The following is a 20,253-nucleotide window of genomic DNA, read 5'->3' on the forward strand; positions in this document are numbered from 1 at the left end:
GCAGAGAAATACAAAATTTCAGAGAGAAACAAAGTTAAAACGAAATTGAAAACAAAGTTACAGAGAAACAAAGTTGAAACAGTTGAAAATTTACAGAGAATCCAAGTTGAAACAAATTTGCAGAGAAACAAAGATGCAGAAGAAACAAAGTTGAAACAAAGTTGAAACAAAGCAGCAGAGATAAACTGTTTCAGGAGAATCAAAGTTGAAACAAAGTTGGAACAAAATTGCAGAAAAAATACAGTTGCATGAGATACAAAGTTGCAGAAGAAACAAAGTAGCAGTGATAAACTGTTTCAGGAGAAACAAAGTTGGAACAAAATGCAGAGAAATACAAAATTACAGAGAGAAAAGTTAAAACGAAATTGAAACAAAGTTACAGAGAAACACAAAGTTGACACAAAAGTTGTTTCAAACAAGTTGGAACAAAATAGCAGAGAAATGCAAAGTTGCAGAAGAAACAAAGTTGGAACAAAGTAGCAGTGAGAAATTATTTAAGAAACAAAGTTGAAACAAAATTGGAACAAAATTGCAGAGAAATACAAAGTTGCAAACGTTGCAGAGAAAGTTGAAACAAAGTTGCAAGAGAAAAAGTTGAAATTTTGCAGAGAAACACAAAGTTCCAGGGAGAAACAATGTTGAAACAAAAAGGTGCAGAGAAACAAAGTTGCAGAGAAACACAATCCTGATAAGGTGCTGTGCATATAAAAACACAAAACGCTGATCTAATTGTTTATCTTGTTTAAAGCTGCATTATCCACATTGATCTGCTGTGCACTAATTAATTATTTAGTTTATGATTTCAGTCTCAGATTGTGTTCAGCTCGAGCAGATTCAGACCCCAGTAATTCAGTGCAATATTTGACTGAAGTTGCTCTGTGTGTTGCAGTGGTCGTGATGTGACAAACACACACACACACACACACACACACAGCTGAGCATTAAGCTGGTGTTAGTGTCTCTGTATGTGCATGCGGGACATTGTCCACATTCCACAGACGCCGAACGCAGCGCACCATAGCAACCCAAACCCCCATATGAGCCTCTGAGTGTCCCGTCATGAGAACAGAGACGCTAGACCTGTTACTGACACCAGAACAGCTGAGAAAACTGCAGAAAGTTCTGGAGAAGCCCATCCGAACCGTCCCTGCACGTGTAACGGCTCGGGACACGTATGATGAAGGGTGGAGCTACAGCAGAGGGGGTGACACATGTGTGGATTGACAGGTGTGAGACGCATACTAATGAGCTCCTTTCTCTGCAAACAGAGAGTGAGATAGTTTGACAAAAGGCCACCAGATGGACGCGGCCGGCCTGCGCTCACCCGCATGAGAAGCGCATTCCTCAACACAAAGAGCCTCTGTTGAGCTGCTGCATGGCCGACACAAACACCCGTCGGACCTGCACTGAAAACAGTTAAAAACCCACATCAGAGGCCAGAGGACGGGTGTCTTTTAGTCCGGTTTTAGCAGATATGCACATTTAAATGTGACGGATTTCTCATTTTCTTTCCTTTGGATAAACAGACCAGAAATCTAGAACTTTTGTCCAATCTAGAATGAGAATGTCCTGCCATAAGATGATGTTCTTCAGTACGTTTGTGCATTAATGTGAGCTTCAGATGATTCAGGCTGCTCTGATCCACATGCAGACGCTCTCCATCCACACTAGCATTTTCCAAAGGTTTCTTGTCCACAGTAAAACATTAGAAAATGATGAAATCATCTTGTCATTCTCATGATGCAGAACTGTAGAAGTTTCTGAGACGTCTCTTTTAGTTGTAAAATGTCTTGACCTGTTCCATCTTCATCTTCACCATGATCATCATCATCATCATCCCTCTGTTGGTCTGTCGTCACAGGTGTCAGTCGCGGTACATGTGGTTGCAATGATGCGTGTAGAGCTCATATATGCTCTCAGATCTGAACACATCGCTAACTCATTTCACTCTCATCCGTGTGAACAGAGACCGTAAATCTGTGGGAATGAGACACACGCCGCACGAGTCCTTAAAGTTAATGATGCGGGATGCATCCTGATGGAGAGGGCATCTATTAATGCTGTTTAACTCGCTCTTCACTAGTGCTGTTGCTGATAGTCACATGATCAAAACTCTAACACCCGTGTTGAAGTTCAGTGGACTCCAGCTCTTCTTCCTGTGAGTCATGATAATTGTACAGTATGCTTCAGGTTGAGATCCTGATATTATATCATTTTTTTATAATGAACCAAGCAAAATTCCAACTGAACTCAACTGCTATGATCATTTAATAAAACCGTGTTTCATGTTCATAATGTTTCCTCCTTTCAGCTCCAGTCTCTTCTGGGCTTTTTGTTGTTTTGGGCCTTTATTAGTTTGGGTCTGTAGTGGATGATGTGAGTCCACAATACCTCTAAGAAAATGGCTTTCCAATTTGTTTTCTGTTTCTTGAAACCTCAGTTCAGGTCACAACAAACTTACACTCTAAAAAATGCTGGGTTAAAAACAACCCAAGTTGGGTTAAATATGGACAAACCCAGCAGGTTGGGTTAAAGGGCAACTATTATGCCCTCTTTCACAAGATGTAATATAAGTCTCTGGTCTGGTCAAGTTTCAGCTTAAAATACCCCACAAATTTGCTTCTATTTGGGGGTGAGCAAAAACATGCCTTTTACTATATTGCTGGCTAAAAAAATAAATCCAAAATTGGTTGGAAAAAAATGGCTGGGTGAAAACAACCCAATCCCTGGGTTTGTCCATATTTAACCCAGCATTTTTTAGAGTGTAAGTGTTTGAAATACTGACTAGTTTAACAGCAGATGGAAATAAAGTTTGAAGAAATAAAGAGCAGAAATAAAAAAGCTGGAGAAACAAAATGTTGCAGGGGAAACAAATTTGAAAACAATTGCAGAGAAACAAAGTTGAAAAAGTTGCTGGAGAAACAAAGTTGCAAAAGAAGCACAAAGTTGAAACAAAGTTGAAACAAAGTTGCAGGAGAAACAAAGTTGCAAAAGAAACAAAGTTGCATGGAGAAGTTTCAGAGAAACAAAGTTGCAGGAGAAACAAAGTTGAAACAAAGTTGCATGAAGAAGTTTCAGAGAAACAAAGTTGAAACAAAGTTGCTGGAGAGACAAAATTGCAAAAGAAGCACAAAGTTGAAAAAGTTGCATGGAGAAGTTTCAGAGAAACAAAGTTGCAGGAGAAACAAAGTTGAAACAAAGTTGCAAAAGAAACAAAGTTGCATGGAGAAGTTTCAGAGAAACAAAGTTGAAAAAGTTGCTGGAGAAACAAAGTTGCAAAAGAAAAAGTTGCATGGAGAAGTTTCAGAGAAACAAAGTTGCAAAAGAAACAAAGTTGAAACAAAGTTGCAGGAGAAACAAAGTTGCATGGAGAAGTTTCAGAGAAACAAAGTTGAAACAAAGTTGCTGGAGAAACAAAATTGCAAAAGAAACAAAGTTGAAACAAAGTTGCATGGAGAAGTTTCAGAGAAACAAAGTTGCAGGAGAAACAAAGTTGAAACAAAGTTGCTGGAGAAACAAAGTTGCAAAAGAAGCACAAAGTTGAAACAAAGTTGCATGGAGAAGTTTCAGAGAAACAAGGTTGCAGTGAAAAAGTTGCAGGAGAAAAAGTTGCAAGAGTTGCAAGAGAAACAAATGAATCAAAGTCACAGGAGAAATACAAAGTTGAAAAAAGTTGCATAAAGAAGTTGCAGAGAAACACAAAGTTGCAGGAACAAAGTTGCAGGAGAAAAAAAAAACAAGCCCACAAAAATAGCTATTATTACTTATAATAAGATGTTATGTTTCACTGTAATAATTTCTGCAATCTCTTTAGGCTAATTATATGACTGAATTATGAACTAAAGCAAAAACATACTTTAAAAATGCCTTTTACTGTCCTGCATCGATATAGTCTTTCACATATTCTGTAGCTTATAGACTCAAATGAATTCAGACCATCAGAACTGGGTCTAAACCGCTCTTTATCTCTGCGTTTGAAGTGCATGTTGTGACTCAGAGGATGTTTTCTGTCGTCCTTCAGAGAAACACCTGCCATCCGGAAAAGTCACTTTCACAAAAAGCTGACATTTAAATGACTGTGTGATGCGAATCTCATTAAACGCTAAAACTCTTTGGTTGTGTTGACAAATTTATTTATTTATTTTTGATTTTGGACTGGAACCACTCGCACACAAATACTCCTCGCATCTGTTTGTGTTTTGAAAATTGCATTCAAAATCCATTTGGCTCAGGTGTCTGAACATGTGCATCAACAACATGCAGTTAAATTTGAACATCCACAAGTCATTATTCTTAAATAAAACTGAGTGAATAAGACGGCGGTCACGCTCTGCGGTGACTTCATCACTGTTCCTCCATCAGCTCAGATCTTCAGTAATTACTCGGTAGAATGGAATTTCACTAATGAGCGCGGAGGCGACACCATACCTGTGCTGATTGAAATTCATCAGCTGGCGTCAGAAACACAATCGTCGGGCTGTGTGTAATTCAGGATGAGCTGAATGAGCAGATCGCTGAACCTGACGACACGCTCTCACTAACTTGATTAACTGTGCTGCTGTTATTAATCCAGCTGCTGCTGAGACTCGTGTCCATCACGCTCAACACGCGCTCGTGGCCGTCGAACGCTGCCAATCTGTTGCCGCTGTGCCCATTAATCACTGGCCTTTTCATAACACTTGAAGAATTTCATTCATCTTGAGATCCAGTGCCTCTGGTGACCCGCGTAAGTGGATTCATTTCACAAATGGCTTTTCTATTAGATTGAGGTACTAAGGAAGCAAGCGGCTGCTGAGTTCCATTGAATTCAACTCGAGTTTAAACATTAGATCAGATTCGAAACATGTTTAATCATCTTTCACAGGTATGAGTTTAAACATGGGTAAATTCAAAGCAATGGCCACAACACATTGGATATATTCTAAGTTTCAAATTATTCGTATACATATCACAATACATATAATTTCAAAGCAGCTTTACAGAATATGCATGTCAACGTTAAAATTTAGAGTACTCTGTTATCAGAGGTGACCGTGTCCGAGTTACGTCCATTATTTATACAGAGATAATACAAATCATGCAGTTGGCTAACATCATGTTTTCATTTAGGCAGAAACAATGAGCTCATTAAAGCAATTATTACAAGTTGTGATCATAATGATTACAATATATAGAAAATTTGGCAGTGGTGTACGTTGATTCAGAATTGGCGTCATCTGAAGTCCTGGCAGGGATCGGCGTCGTCTCTTCACAGGGGTTGGCGTACAGAAAAACAAATGGAAAATGATTGGCGTAGATGCTATTCATGACATTTCAAGCAAAAGATAAGCCTAATCATGTGCTTTTGGTCTGATATAACTGGAGTACAAGGTTATGAGATGCATTATGTGAATGTTTGCCTAAGAGATGTGTCTTTAGTCTAGATTTAAACTGGGCGAGCGAGTCCCGAACATTATCAGGAAGGCTATTCTAGAGTTTAGGAGGCAAATGTGAAAACATCTGGTCATGATTAAATATATAACTGATTATCATCATAAATGGAAAATAATTCCATGTTTTCTAATAATGTTACCAAGTGGCAGCATATATATTGAAAATAGCAGAGGGCCTAACACAGAGCCTTGAGGCACTCCATAATTTATTGATGATGTTAGAATTCTGTAGAATCCTTTAGTGGACTTAGATATCCTCGGTACAACCAGAAGCCCAGAGTTTTGTGATCTTAAAGAGCGTGAAGGATTGTAGGGACTTACAGGTCAGTAGTAGCAATGCTTTATAAATCGATATGGAACTTAACAGGTAACCAGTGTAGAGATGATAAAATTGGTGTTATATGATCATATTTTCTTGGCCTAGTAAGAACTCCAGCAGCTGCATTTTGGTCTAATTGTAGCTTGTTTATTGAGGATGCAGGACAACCTTATAGTAATGCATTACAGTAATCTAGTCGAGACGTCATGAATGCATGAACTAACTTTTCTGCAACATGTTCCGTAGCTTAGCAATGTTTCTGAGGTGGAATAAGGCTGTTTTTGTAACATATGAAATATGATTTTTGAAAGACAGTTGCTGTCTAATATAACACCCAGGTCTTTAACTGTAGAGGATGAAGTAACCGGACATCCTTCTAAATGCAAATTGAGATTCAGGTTTTTGGTCAGTAATACCTCAGTCTTATCTGAATTTAATAGAATAAAAAAATCAAGTCATCCAATATTTTAACATTCTGACAACTTAATATATATGAGTATCAGCTTAACAGTGGAAAATAATTCCATGATTTTTAATAATATTACCAAATGGCAGCATATATATTGAAAATAGCAGAGGGCCTAACACAGAGCCTTGAGGCACTCCATAATTTACCGATGTAGTTAACTTGATTAATTCTCAGTTCAAATAAAATGGTAACAGTCTGATAGCTACGATCTAAACCTCACTAATGCCTGTCCCTGTATATCAGTGTAACTTTGTAGTGGATCTAAGAGTATTTTATGATCTATAGCGTCAAACGCAGCACTACGATCAAGTAAAACTAGAATTGAGATACAGCCTTGGTCAGAAGTTAAAAGCATTGGTAATTTTGACGAGCGCAGTTTCTTTGCCTGAATCCTGACTGAAATTTGTCATAGATATCTTCTTTTTTTCCTTTTATTTTGTTTATGTTTGTGTGGAGGGTCAGAAATTCCATAAAGGCTCAATATTGAGGCTTTTTCTGGGGCAAAAAAAAACATTTTTAAGGGCCGTTTTTATAATTACCTTATCAAATGTATCTGTGTTGTCTTTTATGTCAAATACTTAACCAGTTGCTTCAATCAATCAGAATACTGTAGTCTGTTGCCAAAAACATTCAATCAACAAAAGCCGTCTTTACACTGCAAAGGTGGAACAGAAGCTGCATCTGATGTGGCATTTGTTTATTTACACACACAGTTTTTAATGCTGCTCATGACAGTTGCATAATGCAGAGAGCCTACATGAAGTAATTAAAAAACAAACTCATTATGATGTAGTGCTGCAATATTACGACAAAAACATGATTGTCAATACCAGTAATGATTATTTATAGAATACACAAAAAAGTTCTCTCTTCTCACGTGAATATTGTACCTGAAACGAATGAAGCTGTTGAATGTGTCTCCACAGGGATCACATTTACACCGTGGACATCGAGACGGCCAACACGGAGGAGATCTTTTTCAGCAAGGTGAGTCCTGCTCGTGTTTCTGCGCTCAGGATAGAGTTCTGTCCTCCCTCTTAATTACCTGGCAGCAAACGAACCCGAGCGGCTGCCGCTAAGAGCTTTATCCTATCATGCGTCATGTGCACAGAGAGAGACGCGGGACAAGGCCCAGATTTATGTGTGCATGTAACGGCGGATTGATGGAGATCGATGAGAGCGGCTATTTAATCAGTGGCTGGTCTGTAAACGCTCTGTAACGGTTGCATCGGGGCTCGTTTGACCCTCGAGTTGTAATCTAGTCTAATGTGTGAGCGCATCTATTGATCCGAAATTGATTTCCTGTCGACAGAAGCTGACGTGGAAGTCCAGACAGGCCGACGTGGACACCTGCAGAATGAAAGGCAAACACAAGGTAACAATGCGAACAGGGAACGTTCTGGCAAGGTTCCCTTAATGTTTCCTTAACGTTTGCATAACCAAGAAAAAAAAAAGGTTCAGAAATAACGTTTTCATAACTTAAGAACGTATTTTCGCTGGGATTGTTTGCGAAGTCACTGATGATGATTTACCGCACGTGTTTCTCCTCTCGTTCCAGGACGAATGCCACAATTTCATCAAGGTTCTCCTGCAGCAGAGCGACGACTCTCTGTTCGTGTGCGGAACAAACGCATTCAACCCGTCCTGTCGAACCTACAAGGTGAGACTCCGGTGTTTCTGTGACCTCTGACCTCGGCCCGCATTCACATGCTGCACGGATGATATTCAAACAGCTCAATAAAAGCATGACGCAGCGTACAGGAGCTGCAGACAGTGATGGGTCACCTCGACTCGGGCGACGCACGGGTGTAGATTTAACATGAACCGCCCAGAATCTGGAGGGTTTCTGTAGAATCCAGGTTAATAATCAGAATCAAAAAAAGAAGAAAGATTCCTTGGTTAATTTTCCCAGAGAGTAAAACAGTGACAGAGTCTTAAATATCATCCATCTTAATAGTTTATGCTGTAAAGGTCAAAGATGCATCTGTTGTGGATTAAATACTATCAGAACCATTGAATGTTTATATTGAAAAATCTCACATTACATAGTCTTAAATCTGTTTGTCTGAGCAGTGATTGGTGGATCAGTTCAGAAAGACAGAGTTAACCAATGCATTTACGACCCTCAGAAAGGCTGGATTTAGGATTGTTTCCCTTCTGAGCGTGACTACATTGGCTCATGAACGTTTTCACGTTGACCTGCTGATTTTGCCTCTTTGTTTTGAGCTCTTTCAGTGGTTTATGCCCCGTGACCACATCATCTCTTCCTTTGCAGTTTTTGCCAGTGAACGCCGAGAAGAGTAGCGTGTCCGTAATCATCCGCCACCAGTAGCTGTCTAATAACTGGCACGGTCGAGCGATGCTGAAGGATGCTGAAGCACGTTTGCCAAAAGCTGCACTAGCAGATTTTCCCCCGCGGACACTCGGCCTTTGGAAGCCCTCGGGCGCCGCGCTTCTGCCACGCCGTCGTCGCCGCCGTGTCCACCTTGGCCGCGCTTCTTCTTTCCAACTCCCTGGAGTGACGGCTCTGAAAAGAGCGTCTGTTTCAGGGCCAAAGTCATCCCACATTAATCATCGGCGTACAAATGTTCTCCTGAACGGATGCTCCGATCCGCAGCCTCCTCCCGAGAGCCCATCTGCGGCCCGCGCTCCGATCGGCTCCTGCCAGCGCGAGCTGCTGCATTACGGCTGGTGTCGATTACATCAGCTGTTGCCGGGCGGAGCGACGCGCTGCATGACTGACAACACAAGCGCGTCCCGTAACTAGCGCCTCTGTTGAGTGAATAAGGCCCTGTAGCACATGTGAGTCTGAGCCGGAATACCGTGAGACTCCTGATCCGTGTTGTTTGCGTGTATTTTTGGAGGAATGTTAATTGGGTTCCTAATACGTCACGTCCTGCGGGAGAATGTGACCCTCCAACGATGGTTTGTTTTGCAAAGATAGAAATAGCATTCATTTTAACTGCTATTTCCTTACTTAAGAAAAAAGAATATACCACTTTGAATATTTTGGTGAATCCGGCCCCTGGTCTTGGCAGGCCTCGTTCTTTTGTTGAAACTGGTAGAGGAAGAGCTGTTAAAAATAACACAGCCATGCATGTGAAAGTCTCAGACTTGTCTGTAACTGCTGAAGGTGTCAACACTGCAGGGCCTGTGTTTGACCTCTGACCTCTCTCTTCATTCCTGCAGATGGACAGCCTGGACGCTCTGGGCGATGAAATCAGTGGTATGGCCCGATGCCCGTACGACGCCAAACACGGCAACGTCGCCCTGTTCGCCGGTAAGACCTCATCATCAACACCAGTGATCACGAACGGGTCACACTGGGGTCACGTCACGCCCCGCGCTGAGAAACGCTTCCATAATGAATGTGTGATTTAATGGCCGCTTTCAGAAGTATGCCAGGAATACGAGGAACTCCCTGACGCGGCCGGAGCAACAGTTGCTCCCTGTTTCTGGGAAGAGTGTTTGCTTGGCATGCGCTCATGTGCGGCTCGTCTGGAAACACATGAAACTATTGTGGTGAGGGCAGAAGACGTCTCTGGGAGTCCTACCCGAAATATGGGATCAAAAATAACCCAAGAGATGGAAAACCCACATGACTCATTCCTTCATTAGCGGCTCGTAAAATCTTCCAGATGGAGGCCAGAGAAAGTTCTGCCTTTCCAGCGCCGATTATACTCTGAAAGAAGGACTTTTTTTTAAAGAAAATTTGAGTGTTTTACAAGAAAATACTATTTCAGTCTTTCTACTTCAAAATTGCACATTTAGTTCAATGTTACTTGCCCTTTCTTTGTAATTATGTGCGAAATTTAAAAATTGTTTCAAAGTAAATCTTTGTAAACACCAAATTTTCTTCAGCTATTTGTTCTTTAAGAGACTGAATTCAGGAAAAATAGCCTCTAAAACACAGCAGGGAATGTAGTGAAGTTTCAAATAAATAAATTACATTTTACACAATTAGATAATGAATTGGAGGATAAAATAAAAACAAAATTACACTAATTTTATCAAACCCTTAGGTCGTGATGAATGTTTCACTTCCTCAAAAGCCTGTCTGTCTTAATATAGATCATTTTTGTGCAAGTCTGCCTTAAAAAAACAAAAACAAATATAGCTGCGAGCATCAATTATCGGGGTTCAAGCTCTTTAAGGCCTTTAATCACATGCGTGAAAAGGTATTATGTTTTAATGAGCAAGCCTGTAACCATCTCAATCATAGATGGAAAAGACCATTTACAGCCAATTTACTATAGAAAATATGTGGTTTATAAAGCTTTTTACAGTTATGGTGAACTAGGACTAGATCGCCAAAGTTGGTTTTGAATTAATCTCCCATATTTATTGAATGATTCGATGGACAGCGGTGGTCCTAGAGGCAAAGTTGCTCAGAATGAGATGTGGTACGAATGTCGTGGGTGTGCATGAAAAATCACGTTTGTTTACACACGTGAAAAAGTGAAGGTGGTCCCTGGTGGCCGTTTCCTTTTGAATTTCTCACAGGCCCAGTGAGTTTCGTTGCGATCGGCCTCCGTTAATCTTGTCTGATAGCTGCTTAAACTTCATTGGCCGCCATGTTTTTTGAGATGCGCCAGTGTTCTCATAGACAGTCGTGCCACCTCAGACGAAGACACTGCATGCCAATTTTCAAGTCGTTCGGACAAACAGTGAAGTAGTTATAGACATTTTCATGTTTTTTTCCCTGTTATAGCGCCACCAAGTGGCCAGTCACCACGTCCTTTTTCATGCAATCACAGAATGAGCTCTTACATAGGTGTGCCAAATTTGGCAAAAAAAATCCCATTCCTTTTACGTTTTATAGCTATTTTAGTAAAAGTGGCTCCACCCACTTCGAACGTTTTGGCGGTCCTTAGGGACCGTGAATCAGAATTTGAACTGATAACTATTGACAATCAGACTCCAGAGTTTGGTTTGGTTATGATTAGGCCAAAAACCTAGGACTAGTCCGCAAAAGTAGGTTTTTCAAAAAATCCAAAATACTGGAAATTTGCAATTTGAATCCAAAACCAATGATTTAACCCTTTAGGAGTAATGAGCCATTTCGTACTTTTGACCGCTGTAGCACCCCCGTCAGGCCGATCGGAGCGAGCCTTGGTGACGTTGTAGATGGTGTGAGTACTACCAGCCCTCAAAGTTTCAAGTCTCTATGACTTACAGTTTGATCTGCCCGATCACTTTTAGGAGAGAATGCTGATCCTTGGAAATTCAAACAATTACAATAAAGTTTCAGCGCTACACGCTTTAACCCCTAAATATTAAAATAATATTTGTGTTCATTTATCTGCCTATTTGTTATGTTTATAGCAAGGAAAGTGAGGAATTATAAATAAATTAATTAAAAATGAGATATTTTGTTAATTAATATAAACCTTCCTCAAGCCTTTCAATCTTCACAGATCTTTTTTAAGTCTACCTTAAAAAATAAATATATATATATATATATATGTTTGTGCTTGTTTATATGTTAAAGATCAGTACCAGCTGTAAAATCCTGGCAAGCTCACATGTGGTTGTGGCTTTTCTCAGTATGTCCTATCTGTATTCAGAGGATGTTCGTGTTAATCTGTGTATATGTTGGGTTCATTCTACACTCTTTTCTGCTGTAGATGGGAAGTTATACTCCGCCACAGTCACAGACTTTCTGGCGATTGACGCGGTCATCTATCGCAGTCTGGGAGACAGTCCGACCCTGAGGACGGTCAAACATGACTCCAAATGGCTGAAAGGTGAGGCCGCGTCCTCTGCTTCATAACACACACTGTTGACAGAACCATGACCCGGCGTTACCTCGTGTGTTACGTCTGCTAAGCTGATCAAACCCTCAGAGAGCGTTAGGAGACGTGACGCATCTTAAGAGTGTCTTATCAAAGCCTTGTGACTCTGACGGACATCACACACACACACACACACACACATCTGAGATGAGCTCATTCATTCAGCTGTTACATTTCAATAATTTAAAGTTTTGTTGATTTCAGAGCCGTATTTTGTCCAGGCGGTCGATTACGGCGAGTTCATCTACTTCTTCTTTCGGGAAATCGCCATGGAGTACAACAGCATGGGGAAGGTACGGAGCGCGATGGGAAAAACATCTAGCGTGTTTTCCTGCATCAACATCACAGACAGGATGTGACACAGGAAGTGGGCGTATGAAGTATGTGAGGGTTTTTAAGAGGGCTCGGGCGCGGCCCGTGAGGACGCAGGTACTAAAAATAAAACAAACATTGTCTGTTATCTGTACGATGGCCGTAAATAGCTTTAAGTTCATAATTCACTTCCTCGTCTGTGATTATTATAAGCAAACAGACAAGTGCACGACAAAGGCTCATTGTTCTGAGTTCAAAGGCAAAAGTCAGCGAGATTTGAGAGGCTTCAGTGCTCCAATTCAATGAGGAGTAATTACAGCCCGAGCATCTCCAGTGAATATGAGTTTCTCCAGTTACTGTACGGACGTACCTGCCAGATTACTGTAATTACACTAGCCTGACGCGACCCTCTTACACTGCTAAGAAAAGCTCTCAAATTACAGCAAAATGTATGACAACAGTGCTGGTCTGCAGCAAGCCGTCTTGTGTTTTGAGAACGTCATGTAGGAAGGCAAGGCTCGTTCACACCAAGGACGATAATTATAACGATAAAAAGTTGATAATCATTTAATTTCTAACAGAATAGTGAAGTCCACACCACAACTATAACAATAAGGACACAGAGGCACGATATCGCTGGAATCACTTTCAGATAAAATCATCGATAGCCAATCAGAATCCATCCAAAACTGCAGCGCTTATAAGAAACAGAACGTTACTGTACGTTGGTGTGGACGCTAATACAGTTAAAGTTATCATCCGCTGGTGGGGATGCTAATATGGTTATCATTAAAGATATCGACGGCTGGTGTGGATGCTAATACAGTTATTGTTAAAGTTGTCGTCCGCTGGTGTGAACGCTAATAAAATTGTTGTTAAAGTTATCCGCTAGTGTGGATGCTAGTATAGTTATCATTAAAGTTATTGTCCGCTGGTGTGGACGCTAAAATAGTTATAATAGTTATCTGCTGGTGAGGATGCTTATAAAGTTATCGTTAAAGTTGTCGTCTGCTGGTGTGGATGCTAATATAGTTATTGTTAAAGTTGTCGTCCGCTAATGTGGACGCTAAAATAGTTATAATAGTTATCTGCTGGTGAGGATGCTTATAAAGTTATCGTTAAAGTTGTCGTCTGCTGGTGTGGATGCTAATATAGTTATCGTTAAAGTTATTGTCCGCTGGTGTGGATGCTAAAATAGTTATAATAGTTATCTGCTGGTGAGGATGCTTATAAAGTTATCGTTAAAGTTGTCATCCGCTGGTGTGGATGCTAATATAGTTATCGTTAGATATCGTCCGCTAGTGTGGACGCTAATATAGTCATTATAATAGTTATCTGCTGGTGAAGATGCTTATAAAGTTATTGTTAAAGTTGTCGTCTGCTGGTGAGGATGCTTATTAAGTTATCGTTAAAGTTGTCGTCTGCTGGTGTGGATGCTAATATAGTTATCGTTAAAGTTATTGTCCGCTGGTGTGGATGCTAAAATAGTTATAATAGTTATCTGCTGGTGAGGATGCTTATAAAGTTATCGTTAAAGTTGTCATCCGCTGGTGTGGATGCTAATATAGTTATCGTTAGATATCGTCCGCTAGTGTGGACGCTAATATAGTCATTATAATAGTTATCTGCTGGTGAAGATGCTAATACAGTTATCGTTAAAGATATCGTCCGCTGGTGTGGACGCTAATATAGTTACAATAGTTACCTGCTGGTGAAGATGCTAATATAGTTATTGTTAAAGTTGTCGTCCGCTGGTGTGAATGCTAATATAGTTATCATTAAAGATATCGTCCGCTAGTGTGGACGCTAATATAGTTATTATAATAGTTATCTGCTGGTGAGGACGCTAATACAATTGTTGTTAAAGTTGTCGTCCGCTGGTGTGGACGCTAATATAGTTATAATAGTTATCTGCTGGTGAGGACGCTAATACAGTTATTGTTAAAGTTGCCGTCCGCTGGTGTGGATGCTAATATAATTATCGTTAGATATCGTCCGCTAGTGTGGATGCTAATATAGTTATTATAATAGTTATCTGCTGGTGAGGACGCTAATACAGTTATTGTTAAAGTTGTCGTCCACTAGTGTGGACGCTAATATAGTTATTATAATAGTTATCTGCTGGTGAGGACGCTAATACAGTTATTGTTAAAGTTGTCGTCCGCTGGTGTGGACGCTAATATAGTTATAATAGTTATCTGCTGGTGAGGACGCTAATACAGTTATTGTTAAAGTTGCCGTCCGCTGGTGTGGATGCTAATATAATTATCGTTAGATATCGTCCGCTAGTGTGGATGCTAATATAGTTATTATAATAGTTATCTGCTGGTGAGGACACTAATACAGTTATTGTTAAAGTTGCCGTCCGCTGGTGTGGATGCTAATATAATTATCGTTAGATATCGTCCGCTAGTGTGGATGCTAATATAGTTATTATAATAGTTATCTGCTGGTGAGGACGCTAATACAGTTATTGTTAAAGTTGTCGTCCGCTAGTGTGGACGCTAATATAGTTATTATAATAGTTATCTGCTGGTGAGGACGCTAATACAGTTATTGTTAAAGTTGTCGTCCGCTAGTGTGGACGCTAATATAGTTATCGTTAAAGATATCGTCCGCTAGTGTGGACGCTAATATAGTTATTATAATAGTTATCTGCTGGTGAGGACGCTAATACAGTTATTGTTAAAGCTGTCGTCCACTAGTGTGGATGCTAATATAGTTATTATAATAGTTATCTGCTGGTGAGGACGCTAATACAGTTATTGTTAAAGTTGTCGTCCACTAGTGTGGACGCTAATATAGTTATTATAATAGTTATCTGCTGGTGAGGACGCTAATACAGTTATTGTTAAAGATATCGTCCGCTAGTGTGGACGCTAATATAGTTATCGTTAAAGATATCGTCCGCTAGTGTGGACGCTAATATAGTTATTATAATAGTTATCTGCTGGTGAAGACGCTAATACAGTTATTGTTAAAGTTGTCGTCCACTAGTGTGGACGCTAATATAGTTATTATAATAGTTATCTGCTGGTGAGGACGCTAATACAGTTATTGTTAAAGATATCGTCCGCTAGTGTGGACGCTAATATAGTTATCGTTAAAGATATCGTCCGCTAGTGTGGACGCTAATATAGTTATTATAATAGTTATCTGCTGGTGAGGACGCTAATACAGTTATTGTTAAAGTTGTCGTCCACTAGTGTGGATGCTAATATAGTTATTATAATAGTTATCTGCTGGTGAAGACGCTAATACAGTTATTGTTAAAATTGTCCTCCACTAGTGTGGACGCTAATATAGTTATTATAATAGTTATCTGCTGGTGAAGACGCTAATACAGTTATTGTTAAAGTTGTCGTCCACTAGTGTGGACGCTAATATAGTTATTATAATAGTTATCTGCTGGTGAAGACGCTAATACAGTTATTGTTAAAGTTGTCGTCCACTAGTGTGGACGCTAATATAGTTATTATAATAGTTATCTGCTGGTGAGGACGCTAATACAGTTATTGTTAAAGATATCGTCCGCTAGTGTGGACGCTAATATAGTTATCGTTAAGATATCGTCCGCTAGTGTGGACGCTAATATAGTTATTATAATAGTTATCTGCTGGTGAGGACGCTAATACAGTTATTGTTAAAGTTGTCGTCCACTAGTGTGGATGCTAATATAGTTATTATAATAGTTATCTGCTGGTGAGGACGCTAATACAGTTATTGTTAAAGTTGTCGTCCACTAGTGTGGACGCTAATATAGTTATTATAATAGTTATCTGCTGGTGAAGACGCTAATACAGTTATTGTTAAAGTTGTCGTCCACTAGTGTGGACGCTAATATAGTTATTATAATAGTTATCTGCTGGTGAGGACGCTAATACAGTTATTGTTAAAGATATCGTCCGCTAGTGTGGACGCTAATATAGTTATCGTTAAAGATATCGTCCGCTAGTGTGGACGCTAATATAGTTATTATAATAGTTATCTGCTGGTGAGGACGCTAATACAGTTATTGTTAAAGTTGTCGTCCACTAGTGTGGATGCTAATATAGTTATTATAATAGTTATCTGCTGGTGAGGACGCTAATACAGTTATTGTTAAAGTTGTCGTCCACTAGTGTGGACGCTAATATAGTTATTATAATAGTTATCTGCTGGTGAGGACGCTAATACAGTTATTGTTAAAGTTGTCGTCCGCTGGTGTGGACGCTAATATAGTTATAATAGTTATCTGCTGGTGAGGACGCTAATACAGTTATTGTTAAAGTTGTCGTCCGCTGGTGTGGACGCTAATATAGTTATAATAGTTATCTGCTGGTGAGGACGCTAATACAGTTATTGTTAAAGTTGTCGTCCACTAGTGTGGACGCTAATATAGTTATTATAATAGTTATCTGCTGGTGAGGACGCGAATACAGTTATTGTTAAAGTTGCCGTCCGCTGGTGTGGATGCTAATATAATTATCGTTAGATATCGTCCACTAGTGTGGATGCTAATATAGTTATTATAATAGTTATCTGCTGGTGAGGACGCTAATACAGTTATTGTTAAAGTTGTCGTCCGCTTGTGTGGACGCTAATATAGTTATTATAATAGTTATCTGCTGGTGAGGATGCTAATACAGTTATTGTTAAAGTTGTCGTCCACTAGTGTGGACGCTAATATAGTTATTATAATAGTTATCTGCTGGTGAGGATGCTAATACAGTTATTGTTAAAGTTGCCGTCCGCTGGTGTGGATGCTAATATAATTATCGTTAGATATCGTCCGCTAGTGTGGATGCTAATATAGTTATTATAATAGTTATCTGCTGGTGAGGACACTAATACAGTTATTGTTAAAGTTGCCGTCCGCTGGTGTGGATGCTAATATAATTATCGTTAGATATCGTCCGCTAGTGTGGATGCTAATATAGTTATTATAATAGTTATCTGCTGGTGAGGACGCTAATACAGTTATTGTTAAAGTTGTCGTCCGCTAGTGTGGACGCTAATATAGTTATTATAATAGTTATCTGCTGGTGAGGACGCTAATACAGTTATTGTTAAAGTTGTCGTCCGCTAGTGTGGACGCTAATATAGTTATCGTTAAAGATATCGTCCGCTAGTGTGGACGCTAATATAGTTATTATAATAGTTATCTGCTGGTGAGGACACTAATACAGTTATTGTTAAAGTTGTCGTCCACTAGTGTGGACGCTAATATAGTTATTATAATAGTTATCTGCTGGTGAGGACGCTAATACAGTTATTGTTAAAGATATCGTCCGCTAGTGTGGACGCTAATATAGTTATCGTTAAAGATATCGTCCGCTAGTGTGGACGCTAATATAGTTATTATAATAGTTATCTGCTGGTGAGGACACTAATACAGTTATTGTTAAAGTTGTCGTCCACTAGTGTGGATGCTAATATAGTTATTATAATAGTTATCTGCTGGTGAGGACGCTAATACAGTTATTGTTAAAGTTGTCGTCCGCTGGTGTGGACGCTAATATAGTTATAATAGTTATCTGCTGGTGAGGACGCTAATACAGTTATTGTTAAAGTTGTCGTCCGCTAGTGTGGACGCTAATATAGTTATTATAATAGTTATCTGCTGGTGAGGATGCTAATACAGTTATTGTTAAAGTTGTCGTCCACTAGTGTGGACGCTAATTTAGTTATTATAATAGTTATCTGCTGGTGAGGACGCGAATACAGTTATTGTTAAAGTTGCCGTCCGCTGGTGTGGATGCTAATATAATTATCGTTAGATATCGTCCACTAGTGTGGATGCTAATATAGTTATTATAATAGTTATCTGCTGGTGAAGACGCTAATACAGTTATTGTTAAAGTTGTCGTCCGCTGGTGTGGACGCTAATATAGTTATTATAATAGTTATCTGCTGGTGAGGATGCTAATACAGTTATTGTTAAAGTTGTCGTCCGCTAGTGTGGACGCTAATATAGTTATTATAATAGTTATCTGCTGGTGAGGACGCTAATACAATTGTTAAAGTTGTCGTCCACTAATGTGGATGCTGTTATAATTGTCACTGTAATTATCATCTGCTGGTCTGGACATTAATATAGTTATAATTAATTATAGTAATCGTTAAAGTTATCGTCCGCTGGTGTGAATGCTACAGTTATTTTAGTAGCTGAATAAATTACACGTTTCAAATCAAGATCAAGATTCTCCCACAATTCTGAATAAAATGTCAGTTACTAGAGGTTCTGTCAAAATATTATTTGCTGCAGTCTAATTTGATTAATTAATTAGATTGAAAATTAAAAAAAAACAAACAAAAAAAAAAAACGGATGAATGATTGATTCAACGACTCACTCAAAGAATTTACTTGTTTAATTACTGAATGAATCACCGTTTTTCAACGAATCTCTTGAATGAATGATTCAATGACAAATACATTGTTAACAGTCACTTGTCGCCACCTACTGGCTTAACGCTGTAATCAATAAGTGCCAATAACTTAATTTTGATCTCCACAATAGACATGTTTATATCCGAATTATAAACTTAGACATAGGCGAATCATTGTCATTTAGAAATAAGATCGTGTGGGTGTTTGAATTGAAATCATACAGCTCTACGTTTTAGTTACCGTCCGCTGGTATGGACGTGCTTTAACACACGCGTCTCTCTCCGATCAGGTGGTGTTCCCGCGTGTGGCGCGCGTGTGTAAAAATGACCGTGGCGGATCACAGCGCGTCCTGGAGAAACAGTGGACATCCTTCCTGAAGACGCGACTAAACTGCTCAATCCCTGGAGACTCTCATTTCTACTTCAACATCCTTCAGGCCGTCACCGACGTCATCCACATCAACGGGCGTGACGTCGTCATGGCAACCTTCTCCACGCCATATAACAGGTGACCATCTAAACCAGAATCTCCCCTTGTGTTGCTCTTCCATCATCGTTTGTGACTGTGCAATTGAGCTCGTTTAATAAGCATTAAGAGGCGACTTGGAAATTTCGACTGGGGCAAAATTCCACATGAACTCATGTTGATGGGAAGGCGACACACAATGAGGGTGAATTAGTCAGATCTTCTGACCCACGGCTCTTCTGTCTTACTGAGATTCACAGTTCATAGAATCACAATTCGGCCCTTGTGTGCCGCTCTCGCTCGTGTCGGAGCCAGACGGACAGGAGTGATTCACAGTTTTGTTATTTTGGCTGAAAGCGTGTCTCCGTGATGAATGTGTGTTTCAGTATCCCGGGCTCGGCGGTCTGCGCGTATGACATGGCGGAGATCGCGCTGGCCTTCACCGGGCGCTTCAAAGAGCAGAAATCACCAGATTCCACCTGGACGCCCGTGCCGGAGGAGAAGGTGCCTAGACCCAGGTATATCTGCTTGACCCCTTTGATTCGGTTTCTGAGCAAACGACTCGAATCTCCGGCTCAACTTACACTCCAGCTCTCGGTAATGCACCTGATTCAGTGTCCTGATTAACACGAGACGCTACAGGCAAACCATTGTCTTGCTCAATTTTGAGATTTGTCTATTTGACTTTTCTTCCTTCAGACTAGTGGAAAGAAAACATCCAAAATTTAAAGGATTAGTTCACTTCAGAATTCAAATGTCCTGAAAATTTACTCTCCTCCATGTCATCCAAGATGTTCATGTCTTTCTTTCTTTAGTCGAAAAGAAATGAAGGTATTTGATGAAAACATTCCAGGATTTTTCTCCATATAGTGGACTTCACTGGGGTTCAACGGGTTGAAGGTCCAAATGTCAGTTTCAGTGCAGCTTCAAAGAGCTCTACATGATCCCAGACGAGGAATAAGAGTCTGATCTAGAGAAACCATCGGACATTTTCTAAAAAAAATAATAATTTATATACTTTTTAACCATAAATGCTCGTCTTGTACTGCTCTGAGATGCTCCACGCATGACGTAATCATGTTGGGAAGATC

General features: G+C 39.8%; 1 protein-coding gene across 4 annotated transcripts in view; it reads left to right on the plus strand.

The window, feature by feature from the left end:
• sema6a (sema domain, transmembrane domain (TM), and cytoplasmic domain, (semaphorin) 6A) overlaps nt 1-20,253 on the plus strand; it is an 81,240-nt gene that overhangs the window by 35,014 nt on the left and 25,973 nt on the right. For all 4 annotated transcript variants that reach the window (XM_048208731.1, XM_048208733.1, XM_048208732.1 and 1 more), the window contains exons 4-11: nt 7,147-7,207; nt 7,533-7,595; nt 7,779-7,880; nt 9,410-9,500; nt 11,848-11,967; nt 12,220-12,308; nt 18,987-19,204; nt 19,549-19,680. In XM_048208731.1, coding sequence (XP_048064688.1) covers nt 7,147-7,207; nt 7,533-7,595; nt 7,779-7,880; nt 9,410-9,500; nt 11,848-11,967; nt 12,220-12,308; nt 18,987-19,204; nt 19,549-19,680 — 876 coding nt within the window. The remainder of the gene's footprint in view (nt 1-7,146; nt 7,208-7,532; nt 7,596-7,778; nt 7,881-9,409; nt 9,501-11,847; nt 11,968-12,219; nt 12,309-18,986; nt 19,205-19,548; nt 19,681-20,253) is intronic.

Source organism: Megalobrama amblycephala, linkage group LG12 (assembly GCF_018812025.1).
Source record: "Megalobrama amblycephala isolate DHTTF-2021 linkage group LG12, ASM1881202v1, whole genome shotgun sequence".
Lineage (NCBI taxonomy): Eukaryota > Metazoa > Chordata > Actinopteri > Cypriniformes > Xenocyprididae > Megalobrama > Megalobrama amblycephala.